This window comes from Drosophila nasuta, chromosome 3, assembly GCF_023558535.2.
Source record: "Drosophila nasuta strain 15112-1781.00 chromosome 3, ASM2355853v1, whole genome shotgun sequence".
Lineage (NCBI taxonomy): Eukaryota > Metazoa > Arthropoda > Insecta > Diptera > Drosophilidae > Drosophila > Drosophila nasuta.
This window is the reverse complement of record NC_083457.1, coordinates 51,015,508-51,029,439: the sequence shown is the minus strand read 5'-3', so window position 1 is coordinate 51,029,439 and position 13,932 is coordinate 51,015,508. Positions and strand designations below refer to the sequence as shown.

The window sequence follows — 13,932 nt, the reverse complement described above, 5'->3', positions numbered from 1 at the left end:
ATCCATTGGCCTCAATAATGCATGACAATAAAATTTTAACGTAAATGTTGCGCATTTAAATGTGTTAAAAGAAAATTGAAATTGAGCTGCACGCAATGGAGTTACTTTTAATTATAAAGATCGTTATGAACTGCACGATTTAAAAAATGACACAAAAATAGAATAATATCAGAGCTGAGAGTATTCCAACAACAGTTGTGTGCGGCATTAATTGTCACTTTAGAGTCAATGCTGTTAGTTTTCCATGTAAACTGTTTGCATTTCCTATCTCGTGTCGTGTAAAAGTATTTTTAAGTCAGCTGAAATTGTAAAATAAGTAAAGTGGAAACAGAAGAAAACAGAAAAAAAAAACAATTGATATTAAAAGTAATTTGGCAAAACAAAACAGTTGCACAATGTTGGACAGTGATTCTGAACTGCAGACTGATTCACGCTCCAGCTCCAGCCAGGAGCTGAAATCTTATGCGGAGGGCGGCGATATGTGCAAACACACAGCAGGCAAACAGCAGATGGTCGAGATGCCATTTAAGCATCCATTGGAGAACACATGGACCTTGTGGTATCTGGAGAATGATCGCAACAAGAGCTGGGAGGAGATGCAGAACGAGATAACCAGCTTTGATATGGTCGAGGATTTCTGGAGTCTGTACAATCACATCAAGCCGCCATCCGAGCTGAAAATTGGCAGTGATTACTCGCTCTTCAAGAAGGGCATACAGTAAGCAAACCGATTTCAACTTCGCTTTGTGTTCTCAGTTGTTTCTTAAATTGACAGGCCCATGTGGGAGGATGAGATCAACAAGTATGGCGGTCGTTGGGTCATCAGTATTGGTCGTTGCAGTAAGCTGGAGCTGGACAAGCTCTGGCTCGATGTGGTGAGTAGTTCTTTCATTTTTTTCAACTGTCTGTCACTTTATAAACCTGCTACCTGAAGCTGCTAATACTGATTGGTGAGGCTGTGCAGCATACTGAGGAAATCTGTGGAGCTGTCATCAACTTGCGCAGCAAGAGCAACAAAATTTGTGAGTATTTTGCTATGAGTATACTTTTTATACCCGCTACTCAAAGTTGACCATCTGGTATATATTGTAGTGCAAGGTATATTTTAAGGACTCGTTTTAGTATATTGTAGTATTTTTTTGATATATAAACTTGGTATATTCTAAGAATGTATATTTTGGATGTAATAATATACAAAAAATTACTGTCATATTTTGCAGTATTTTTTCGGTATATTAATTTTGTATATTTTAAATCAAGTAGTTTATCGACGTCCATAAATATTTCTTTTGGCATATGTTAGTATTTCTTCGTTTTATTGCTTTGTTATATTCTATGAATGGTATATTTTGAATATATATTCATACATATACCTATACCTTTTGGTATATTGCAGTATTTTTTTGGTATATTAATTCGCTTTATGTTAATAATATTATATTATAGTGTAGCAGAATATTCTTATACGAACTATTTTTTTTGGTATTTTTGTAGTATTTTTGGTATATTATTTTTGTATAATTTCATTAAACCTTACTTTCTTTTGCTTTTATTGAAAATGCGTGACGGGTATCTCACAGTCGAGCACACTCGACTGTAACTTTCTTCCGTGTTCTCTAACAAAACTTGCGCTTAGCGATTTGGACTGCCAATGGACACAACGAGCTGGCCGTCATGGAGATTGGACACAAGCTGCGCAAGCTTTTGTGTTTGCCGCCCCACAATCTGCAGTATCAGATGCACAAGGATTCGATGATCAAGCAAGGATCGGTGGTGAAAGCGGTTTACCTGCTGTAGTCTTACGTCTTTGATTTGTTTTGTTAAGCAAAAGGCAGCAGCTGCCTTAGCTTGTGTATTCCAAAAACCTAAAAAAAAACTGAAAGAAAAATCTAAGAAAAAAAATGTAAAATTAAATAGAGTAAAATGCAAACATTGCGAAATTTAATTATTAAACTCGAAAAGGACTTGGCTGAGAACTTGTGCTGCACGCTTGATAAAATGTTATGCAAACATATGCAGCACTAGAGCGCGCATAAATGCGTTATGCGGGAATTCGAGAATTTTTGGTGCATAGCCATTTGTTAGAAGTGGCGCACAGTGAGTGCAAAAGATAAATGTCCACTTGGCTGTGTTCGGTTGTCAGTACGCTCAGCGCTCAGTGCGCTTGGCGCTTGGCTGCCCGACCGAAAAGCTCAAGACAAAAGGGTCAACAATGGGAGAGGTTGCACGCTACTGGCTGCTGTCGTCTATGCTGCCACGATTTGCTGCGCTTTGTGCTCGGTTCTCTGTGCTTTCAGCCTCAGCCTCAGCCACTGTAGCTGCAACTGCAGCTGGCATCGAGTGACCGTAAATTGAAACAATTGAATTTTGATGAAAAGCCAAAGTGAGTTTTTCGGGTAGCAATCGAAATTGAAATGCAACCGCTGATGGCACACCGGGCGTATGAGTGATGCAGCACCAACAACAACAAGAAAATCTACAAAGGTGGAGCAATCAATAAGCAACAATTCCCAGCAAGGTGTCACGTTGCACCCGACACGACTCTAAGCAACTTTATTATGAGCCAAGTTAAGTTGACAAAACTATGCTCATTGCCATCAAACTTGCACTTCTCTCTTGCTCTCTTTCGCTGTCTCGCTGTCTCTGTCTCTCATCATGATTGTCACTCTGTCCGTCTGATGCTTTTTATGGCCTCCACACAGCTCTCAGTTTTAGCTGGCGGTTGCAGCAAGTGGCAAGTGGCAAGTGGCAAGTGGCAACTGTCTTGGTGGCTGTTAAACCGAAACCGCATTGCAACCACACACGTCCCACATGGCATGCAACTGCTTTCCGTGTTGCCTGCCTTCACCTTTGACAAATTGCCACACACACACACACCGAGACACACAGCTGCAGAGCATTATCAGTTGGCCAGACTAGAGTTGAGCTGCCTTTTCCTCTCTTCCTCACTCTCCACTAGGCGCCACATGACTTTAGATGAAAATTTACAAATTAGTTGCACGAAACGTGACTTGGGGCCAAATGGTGAAGTTGCAGCTGCAACTCGTTTTTCGGCCTGCGTTTTCATTTGTCGTCGTCGTCGTTGCAACGTTTGCAAATTTTGTCGCAAAACTTTCGCAACATGCAACTTAATTAGTAAATAAATAAATTATGTTGCAATTAGTTAATTTCTTACTTACCTCCGAGCTTATGATATATGAACAAAAACCTCTGTGCAAATGCCAAAATGTACACACACATTTTTTGCTTGTTGCATGTTTTCGGTTTGAGTTTCTGTTTTGCTGTTTTCTGCTTCTGTTTGGTGTTTCGGTTGCACAAGTTGCATGTACGTATAGTGCTTCAAATGAAGTCTATACTTGCCCCAAGCATGTTTGACTTTGACCTCAGATATTTTATCGACAGTCGCACAAATGTAATTATAACAACAGCAGAATGCGGCATTTCACATTAAATATTATGCTTCTTAGACTATTTAAATTGAGAACATAATTTAAATAACAATTTTAATGATTTTCAAAAATTTATGAAATTAAAAATATGTACAGCATTTAGAAATATTCAAAAATGGTCTTTATACTATTAGTTTTTTATATACATATAAATACTTTTTATACCTGCTACTCATAAGGTAGAACGATATTATAATCTTTTGCTGGCAGCAAATGTATGTATGTAACAGGTAAAAGTAGAAATAGTTTCATACTTACTATAGGTGTTAGTTATATTGGGTGACAATGTCATATACTTTGTAATCTATGGTATATTTTGAATGTAAAACTATAGCATTATAGCAAATATATACTTTGGAATATCTATGGTATTTCTGCGGTATATTAATTTGGTATATTTTTAAATTAATGTCACACTGTTTTGCTTTAAGGGGCATCTTAAAGTCGATCACACTCGACTGTAACTTTCATACTTTTTTATTTAAATTTTCTAGTTGAGAGAATAATTTAATATTCAAATTTTAGAGTTTAAAAAAATGTAGAAAATAAAAAATCTAGTACTTTATTATTAATATTTTCATTTAACTATTATTTATTAAAATGGGTAATTAAAATGTTATTAATTTTTTCTGTTTTATTGTTGTGCAGCTCTTTCAATCAATTGAAATATATTTTAACCTTATTTAGCATCATTACTCAAGCAACTAACAAAAAACTCTTCCTAATCAGAACTATTTGATATTATAGCAAAAAGTCAATTAAATAATCAAATTATTTTTATTATATCTAATTTTTTAACGAATAATACATATTTATTGAATTTATTCGATTTAAATTTTTATTTGTGTTTAAGTGATTTCCACAGCAGTTTAAACGAACTTTTAAGTGACAATTTAAACTATTATAAATTATCTTTTCAGTATATTATTTTCATATTTTAACATTTGAATTTATTCGATTTAGATTTTTATTTGTTTTTTAAATGACTTCCACAGCAATTTGTATTAAGTGACAATTTAAACTATTATAAATTATATTTTTAGTATAATATTTTCATGTTTTAACATTTTTATGGGCACTTTTTTCCATCAGCCAATAAAACGTGTATTTTTCTTCAGCTGCTGTGAGTCTCTAATGAAATCCAGACAGACATGCACAGAGCTCTGTCTGTTGCTGTTGCTGAAACAGCATATGCTGGAAAAGTCTGGTGTCAAGTTGCTTCATACTCAAACTTGGTGTAACTTCACTGCAGTCGTAAACGTTATGAATCAGCAAATAAAAATAAAAATATAAATAGAAAAGCAAGACAAAAAATGTAATCTGAAAAAGCATAACTACTGTTAAATTGCTAGATAATCGTGTACAATTAAAATGTTTAAATAGAAGTACTTATAACGCATATTCAGACAGCTGTTGTATATGGAATTGTTGAGATCTTGTTTTCTGTTTTCGGATGTTATTTTTTTTTTGTACTGCGTTGTGCTTGTTGTTGGCCGTCTGTGCTATCTCTCACATATATCAACACTTTTCATACACTTTGCACAAACAACACTCACACACGAACTGAGCACAGAGAGAGAGAGAGAGACACAGAGCTTCAGTTTCAGCTTGGTTTTTATTGCCACAGCAGCTGACCCAGGCACTCTAGCGACCTAGCGGAGCTCTTACTACTGCGAGTCCTGTTCCTACTCCTGACTCTGCGCCTCGACAGGCTTCTAACCTTTGCTTATGTTGTGTATTGTTGTGGTTCGCAGTGCTTGTTTGCCTGGGCTGTATTTTTTTGTATTTTTTTGGCAAGCAAACGCTACAGAACATAAAAATAAATTGCACTTCTGACACTTAAATACAGTTGAAAAGTGGTGCGCGGGTGACTACAGAGAGGGGAGTAAGAAGAGGGGAGAGAGGAAGCCTGTCTGGACTGTAGCAGCAGCGACACATGATTAAGTGGAGTTTGTGGTTTGCTTTGCGCTGGGAATACGCATGTAAATCTATTTCAGTATACATTATCGTCGTCCAGTTGAAGCTTAACTTTTATCATATAATAAAATGTAATTTTCCAACTCGTAATTCTCTGGTAATTAGAATTTATAGCAATCTTAATCGTTTTTGGCAGCCGGAAAGAGAAAGCTAGCCTTATCCATATATGTGTGTGTCTACACAAGGATTATAGTGTCATTTCGTGTGTGTGTGTGTGTGTGTGTTTGCGTATGTGCCTGACCATCAATTTTATTAATTTGCTGAATTTGCTGTGTAACATTTCATTTGGCCTAACCAAAAAAAAAAGTAAGGTGGAAGAAATACTTACGAAAAATATATTATTAGAATACGATAGATAGATAGGCACACCTTGACCACGAAAACCAAGACCAATGAAATGAAATATTAATAAACGAATTCCATGAATACAATTCAAGGGAATTTTACGTTTCACAAATTTGCATTACGAGTTAATAGGAATTTATGACGCCAAGTTCCACACAAAACGAGGACACAAAAGCAAAAAGACTGATGTATGAGACTGATATTTGCCCTAAAATATTATTGCTATTCGAAATTTGTAGTCGCTCTTGCGCTTTTTTTGTGGGGGGCGGAGGCTAGCTTGAAAAATTCCAGTGTGCTCTCTCTTTACGAGGAATTTTCGAGGCAAAAGAGCCTGACTGGCCCCTTAGAATACATAGAATAGATAGAATACATATTTGTAATGCATCATAAATACGCAAATATGCTAAGGAAACAACAAAAGAAAGCAACCGAAAATCGTTGCTAGTATTTCAGAAGAAAATTAAAGACGCACTAGTGAAGGAAAAGTATAATAAAAAAGCGCCACAAAATCGCAACGAAAATGCACTACAGGATATTAAGCACAAAAGTTGGGCGAAAAGATTTCAGCAGCAGCAGAAGTGAGTCCAGCGAAGCTAACTTAATGAAATAAAGCACTTGCTTAGCACACACACACACTAGAGAATTGAACACACACACAAACATAGTCACACACACGAGACCGTCGGTGACCTAAACCTAAACGCAAACCTTAGCATAAGAAGTCAGTCATGAAAAGCGTACGTGAGCAATGAAAAAGTCGCAAACACTTTATTATATATAACGGTTGAAGCGTGGCTATGGCTGCCACTAAATGCTACGCGTTGCGTATACGTAATATTTTCTATGTAGATGCTGGCTGGCCAGCCAAGCATACACACACACACATACGAATACAGAAGCGAACAACGAATGATAAAAGCAGCCAGAGTGAGATGCATATAAATCGAGAGAGAGGGAGAGCCAGGTTAGGAAGATATTTACACACAATCACACTCATTACTCATACGCCGCGTCATTGTGCCCGCAGTGAGATAAAGAGCAAGCGAATACAAAAGACAAAGGACGCACCGCAGGACAACAGTTTAACGGGCGCACACAACGATGACGACGATGATGCTCGGATGCTCGGATGCTCTGATGCTCAGAGATGCCCAGATGCGTGTCGAAGGTATTTTGGTATTTTGAGCATGTTCTCGCCAGCTAATGCATAGTTTATGGCGCCTATTGCCAAAAAGTGTTGTTGGTCAAATAAGGTCAGTGTCGGTACAGACGATGTGTGCCTGACGATTTCTAGCCACACATAAATATCTTTCGAAAATAAGAAGTTTGCAAATTTGTTAACAATCTTCAGCCGCATTTCTTACACAATCAAAATGTGTTTATTGGCTCATTATAAACGACACTCATTCCCGCTCTCTCCCGCTCTATCTCTCTCTCTCTCGATTTGGTTGGACCATGCGTATACTTAATTTATTAGGTCAACGGAGCAAATCATTGACCAACAAAACCAAGTCCTCAATCTTGCGCTTGATACGTGAGAAAACTGCTTAAAGATTATTGTGAAACAAATTTGCCAAAAAACCGAAGCCAAAAAAAATAACTGAATACCAAATGCGAAAATGAAAATGAAATCGAAACTACAAAGTGCACTAATTTGAGGTGTTCAAAGGGTTGAGTTTGAGGCCTAAAACCGCAAAGCGAGAGGAGAGAGTAGAGAACAGAGCTTTGATGTCCGCTCAAGGGTTTTGCAAGGTAGGATAATCTAATCAAGGACCAACCAGTTGAACCCATAAAAGGTTCACTTCGCTTTTATTTGTTTATTTTGTTTGGTTTTTCAGCTTAGTTGGTCTGTCTGTCGACTTGTTTGCTGATTGTCCAACGCTCCGCAGACTCGTTTTGCATTCCAAGCACATATCATTCGCGAAACAGTGTCCTGCTTAAGGATATATATTGTATAAGGGGGCACACACAAACGACAAGTTGCTTATTTACTGGTGCATAGCATAATTTAAATATATAATTCCCAGCGCCTTAGCATAACTGTCAACTTGTTGTTGCCTGCTCTGCTCTGTTCTGTTCTGTTCTGCTCTGTTCTGGTTGCTGTTCGCTGCTTTTCGAGCTTCTCATATTTTTAATAAGTATGCAAATGCCAAGACCTCAAAATGCCTGGAAATGAAAGTCCTTGCGAGTGTTTTAAGCATATTTGCTACGGTTTTACGACGAAAATCTTCCACGAATTTTCTCTCTCTGAACTCTCAACTCTCAACGCTCAACGCGCAACTTTTCGACCAAGTTGTGTGCTGTCTAGACATTTTACGGTCGGTCCTTCATGGTGGCTATGAGACATTTTTTAAGCTACGCCAGCGATGAGTCTGGATGAGACTTGGATGAGAATCAAGCATGATATGCAAGTGCTTAGCCAAAGCATCCAAATTTTGAAATAAACACCTTGTAAGTGCTCTTTTTTTGGATTTCCAGCTTTCATGAATTTTAAACGATTTCTGCTTTTGTTGTGGATTTTGTTTTTATATATATTAACATAATTTAATGCAATCAAATATTTTAGTGGGTTAGTTTTATAGCTATTTCACTGGTCTGGCTTTATTAAAATACATTTTGAAGCAATTAAAATGCTTTTATTTTATGAAAGTCAAATTTTCAAAAAGTGCTGAAATTTCAAATAAAGTTTTGAATTTAGAAGTTATGGTATTATTTGTTTTATTATACCTAAAACAAAATAATTATTGAATAATTTTATTGAAACTGAAAGAAAAGTTTTGAGTGGTGAAACTAAACGCTAATATTTTTGTTTTAAGTAATTTTAATGAAACTTAAACGAAAATTTAATTACCAAATTTTACTGTGAAACACTAAATTTCGTTTCAGGTTTGAGTCTTTAAATTGTACGATTTGTGAACTTCATTTTGTAATGTAAAATCCACTTGCTGGCGCATTAATTGGCATAGCAACTGGTTTTTCGTTTGGCAGAGGACGACTTAAAATTGAGCAACTAATTTGCGGAGCTTTAAGTTAAAGCCCCGATGTTGATTTTATGAACAGTTTTGCGTTTCGGGCTGCACTGCGCTTTGTTATGCAAATAATTGTCAACACCTTTTGAGGGCCTTGCAAATTTCATTTGGTTTTGGAGTTTGAACGTTGTTCAACTGGGCGTATCCTGGCTGTTTGCCATCTACGAGTGTGTGTGTGTGTGTCGGTGTGTGTATGGGTATAGGTGCCCAGCACAAATGTTGCCAATTATTTACACAGACCAAGCTACACACACAGACACAGACACAGAGTGCAGTTTGGCGTTTACACAATGTTGTAACGAACGGACCGCGCCATATCACAAAATCGCGACGGCAACGGCAGCAGCTAAAGCAACGGCAACAGCAACAGCAGCAGCGGCGTGGCAACCGCAAACGTGCCCAAAAAGGCGTGGCACGAACAAAATGCGAACGGACGCGTTTCATGCCCCATTGACAGAGAGCCTGTGGCCAGCTGAGAGCGGAGAGAAGGGAAGGCAACGTGGCAATAGCAATGGGTCTGGGAATGTAAAGCGGTTGTGCTGGGAATGATGAGGAGAGGGGAAGGAAGGGAGAAGAGTTTGAAGTGAGTAAGGGCTTACCGGGCATATTTGCGGCTAATTGGCTTTAAGTAGTGCTGATTACAGTGCCCACCGTTCTGATGATGTTCGCGTTGTTGTCGTTGTCGTTGTTGTCGTTGTTGTCGTTGCTGTCGTTGTCGTTGGTGCCACAGAGCAGCAAACGCTCTGCCCGTTATCGATGTCGTTGTTCAAGTACCGAGCGCGTTTTCAATTACTAAATACTAATTAGCCGACACTGCAAGCCCAGCCATACATTTTTGTTAAGTTATTAAAATCGCCAAAGAGCGCCAAAGAATGATAGGGTGAGAGAGTATTGCGTGGGTGTAAAGTGAGGTAAAGTGGTGGCAGGGGGGAGGTGGCAGGTGGCAGGTGGCAGCGTTGCTATTTGAACATACCGCGTGTTGAACGGTGCATAAATTAATGCCATTAATTTGTGCTTAACGCTGGTTTATGTGTCGTCTCTGCTTTAACTACTACTACCGTGGAGCATGTATGCCTCCAGAGCAACTTACCACACATACACACACACCACTGTCACCGCACTCTCTCTCTCTCCATCTCTCTCTCTCCCTTTGAAGAGCCACCAGCACATGGCAAATGGTCAGGCCAGCAGACCAGCAGAGAACAATGTTAAGGCCGCGCCGTTTGCTGTGCATTTATATGTTGCACATTAATTAAAATGTATACAGAAAAGCTTTTAGCTTAAGTAAGAAGCAAACCAACTACCGAGTCACTCCAGACTTTTACCATATACATATGTACAAATATATTTACTTCATTTTATATACCATATATACAATATACGGAATGAAATACAATAAGCTAAGGGCATGCATAGGTTGCAAATAATGGCAGGCAGGTTCCTTTATTAATTTACCATGTTGCAGCCACATTTATTGCATGAACGTTGTTGGCAAAGTCGATTATAGTCGAGAAGCCATTCACATTATTGCCACGCTTTAAAGTCCATAATGAAACTAGAATGCGGCAGGCCAAAGTAAATGGATTCCACACATCTTAAAGCTAAAGTACTTAACTCTATTGTATCAAATATTAAACGAAAATGTTAAATGTTAAATGAGTTTATCAAAGTCAAATCAATAATTGTTTAAGCCAATAATAAATTAAGGATCATAACATTTTGAAAGAAGTAAGAAAGCGACAGATGAGTTTGCCGCCTATTTTTTCAATAAAGCCAGCTTCTAAAAATATACCTATTCGAGATTGTAGTTGGTACATCGATAAAAATATACTATACAAAATATACTACTGCAAAATATTCCAGATTGTCAGCCAAAGCAACGTAGACCCGATTGCAGTAACTGTTTATCACCATACAAAATAAAAATGTATTTTACCTTAACAAATACAATTGTATAGATGTGTCACATAAATGCCAAAAGATCTTTACATTTATTCCCTCTCTGATTTATATTATAATTGAAATACTTTTAGTAAACATCATTTGTTCATTTCAAATTGGAAATATCAAATGAAAATCATTTCAATTACTTTCGAAAAATATATATAAGAATATTGATAGACTTGTTTGCAAAATATTAAATTTAACTTTTACAAAAATAGTTATGTAGATACATATCAATTGACTAATGACTTGTACAATTATTCCCCAATTGATTTGTATCATATTTATTTGAAATTCCTTTATTTCATTTGTTCATTTCAAATTGAAAAAAATCAAATGAAAACCAATTACCATTGGAAAATAGAAATGTGCATAAAAATTCCTCACCCAAAAACTGTATTAAATTTGTGAATACATATATAATAAGAAATATATATCTTTTAGTTGAGTAAAAACTTTTTCAGTTATTCCTTTAGTAAATTTTGTTTGTTCATTTTAAATTATGCTAAAAATGGTTATTCACAGACATTTTGTGTGCGTGCTGAACATATTTTTTGAAGATTCTTTTCCATTTGATTAAAAGTTTTACTCAAGATATTTTATCTACATACATTTCGTTTGTAGTCAATTATTGAGTAAAATTTAATCTATCTTTCCCCAATTAGTATATTACATTTGCAATATTTTTAGAGTATATTAACAAGTTTTGAACAGCAACTCTTTTATTTCAAATTCAGATGAATAAATTTTGAATTTTTTTAAATTCTCTTTCGTGCAAGCCATTTGCTTTATAGTTTCACTCAAGATATATTATTTGCGAAATTTCTTTACAAATACATGGATTTGTAGTAGCTTTTTCATCTTTTCAATGCCTCAATAATTGAGTCCTGTTAACATATTAGATTTTTCATAACTTTAGTATATAAAATGTAGTATAAAAATAAACTTGTTGATTTCAAATTGAGCTAAAGATTGTCGGTCATAAATAATTTTTGTATTTACAGAATATTTTCTTAAGCATTCTTTCCCCATGTTACAATTTTATAGCTTTACTCCAGATATTTCTTCGCAGCACAAGTTTCTTTAGAAAAGAAAACTATTCCTTCGTCACACTTTGGAGGAGTCTGTGGCAATTTCGCTGGCTCGGCTGTAAATTGAAGTCATTTTATCGCCAGCGCCATCAACAACATAATCAACACGAACAACATAATCATCGACATCCTCCGGTTGTCTGTTGTCCTCTTTCACCTAGCCATTCGTGCTGACGTGTAAAGGGAATGAATGATAAAGAGAGTAGATAAAATTATCAACTTTATGGGCTGCTCATTTAATTTTCCATTTCTTTCATTTTGTTCATTTTGTGTGTCAGCGAAAGCGTTGTATAATTACAAGTGCATAAGATAAATCGCTGGGCAAAAGGAAAGTTGGTAAGCAAAAGGACTATAAATGGAAGACATGTAAATATCAAATATATAGTACATAAACTGAATTCGAAATGTGAAAGGTCTTGAGTACATTTTGCTTTTAGTTTCGCCGAGATTTGAGTTGGAAAAGGCCACACACACACACACACACAATTTGTCAGACACATGCCTATTTGTCGTATTTGTCGCACAAAACTATCAGGCAACACCTGCGGGGCAGGCTCCAACTGTCAGCCATATGCCACGCCCTTTGCCATCGCCTTCGACTTTGCTGCACGTTCCTCAAAGAGGGAGGCAAGGAACATTTTTGAGTAACAACTTTGCTGCGTGACACGAATGTTGAGCACGAGGGCGCACTTAAAAAACCAAAACACAAAAACACAAAAACTCTTCGCTGCGAATTCCTTCACGTTCTGCCTTGTGATCAGTGGGACTAATGATTGTTCATCATCACGACGATGATTCCCATCGAGACGTTAAAGCTTTAAAAGTCAATGGATGTTGATTACCATCAACAATTATCTTTCGCGCACACACATATTTATTGCATTTTATTTAATTTTATTTATTTCATTTTCATGCGTTTTTAGCTGAAGGGTTCAGCAGCTCAGTCAGACAGCTGCTTAACATGTTTGCCAACTCTTTCTTTCTTTTCTTTTTTTTTTGGCATTTGCCATCTTCATTTATCAGCGAAAAAGCAAAAGAGATGAAAAAAAAGGAATGGAGTGGAGGCAAAACCCATCCGCAGGGCCTTAACTCAGTCTTAACTGCTCAAGAAAACTGATGTTGACAAATTTCTCAGCATTTTCTTTGTATACATATGTATGTATACATATATATATATATATTTTCTTTTATATTGTATGTTTGTATGTTTTTTGTATGTTGCTTCTATCTATGCAGAGCTGCATCGTTAGCTGTTTGTTAACTCATCATCAGGCATCATCGTGACAAAAGGCTTAAATCTGTCACATTCGAAACACGTGAGCAGACGTTATTTATTTTGTGGCCTCTTTTCCAACAATTCCCTCAACGCATTCCCCCCTTTCCACCCTTTCTCTCCAACGTATAAACAGTAAATGTTTTTATTGCCCCTTTGCTTAGGTGTGTGCCATTATTTGTTATTTGTTATCTTTTTTCGGTTTTTTTGCTATTTCGCTATTCGTTATATGTTATTCGTTATTTGCTGTTGAGTGTTCCGTGTCAAACGCAATTGGAATATATAAATTTTCGATTTTCAAATGCAATTTTACACGCTATTTTTTCTATTCGTTATTTTTTTTATATTTTTATACCCGCTACTCATAGCTTAGAAGGGTATTATAACTTTGTGACTCCAGGAACTGGCAGAATAAGTCAACTCCCAACCAATAATGTATACATATTATTTGTCAAGATCAATGATCGAGACGATATGGCCATCTCCAACAATCCGTTTGTTTTGTCTGTCCGTCTGTCCGTAGGGAAAGCTGGATCTCAACAAGTATAAGAGATTGAGCTTAATTTTTGTTCGACAACAATTGTAATGGTTGCAGTTATAATATAGTTTGAAAGTAATACTATATCGATATACCAAACATAATAATCGGTGTATTTTTTAGTATATTTCAGCATAATAACATGATGTATTTTAGTATTTTTAATATTTTCAGTATAAGAACTTGGTATAACACTTGTAATATTTTATCGATATACCAAACTCAATATATTTGAGTGTAATACTATATCGATATACCAAACATAATACTCGATGTATTTTTAGTA

The 13,932-nt window shown here is 36.4% G+C and overlaps 1 protein-coding gene across 1 annotated transcript; it reads left to right on the top strand.

Moving 5' to 3' along the window:
* The first annotated feature begins 238 nt into the window (after positions 1-238).
* On the top strand, positions 239-1,891 carry LOC132789728 (eukaryotic translation initiation factor 4E1). Its single transcript, XM_060797951.1, has 4 exons — positions 239-718; positions 776-875; positions 935-1,022; positions 1,637-1,891. The coding sequence occupies exons 1-4, from the start codon at positions 396-398 to the stop codon at positions 1,795-1,797; spliced, it is 672 nt and encodes a 223-aa protein (XP_060653934.1). The 5' UTR covers positions 239-395; the 3' UTR covers positions 1,798-1,891.
* Positions 1,892-13,932: the final 12,041 nt, after the last annotated feature.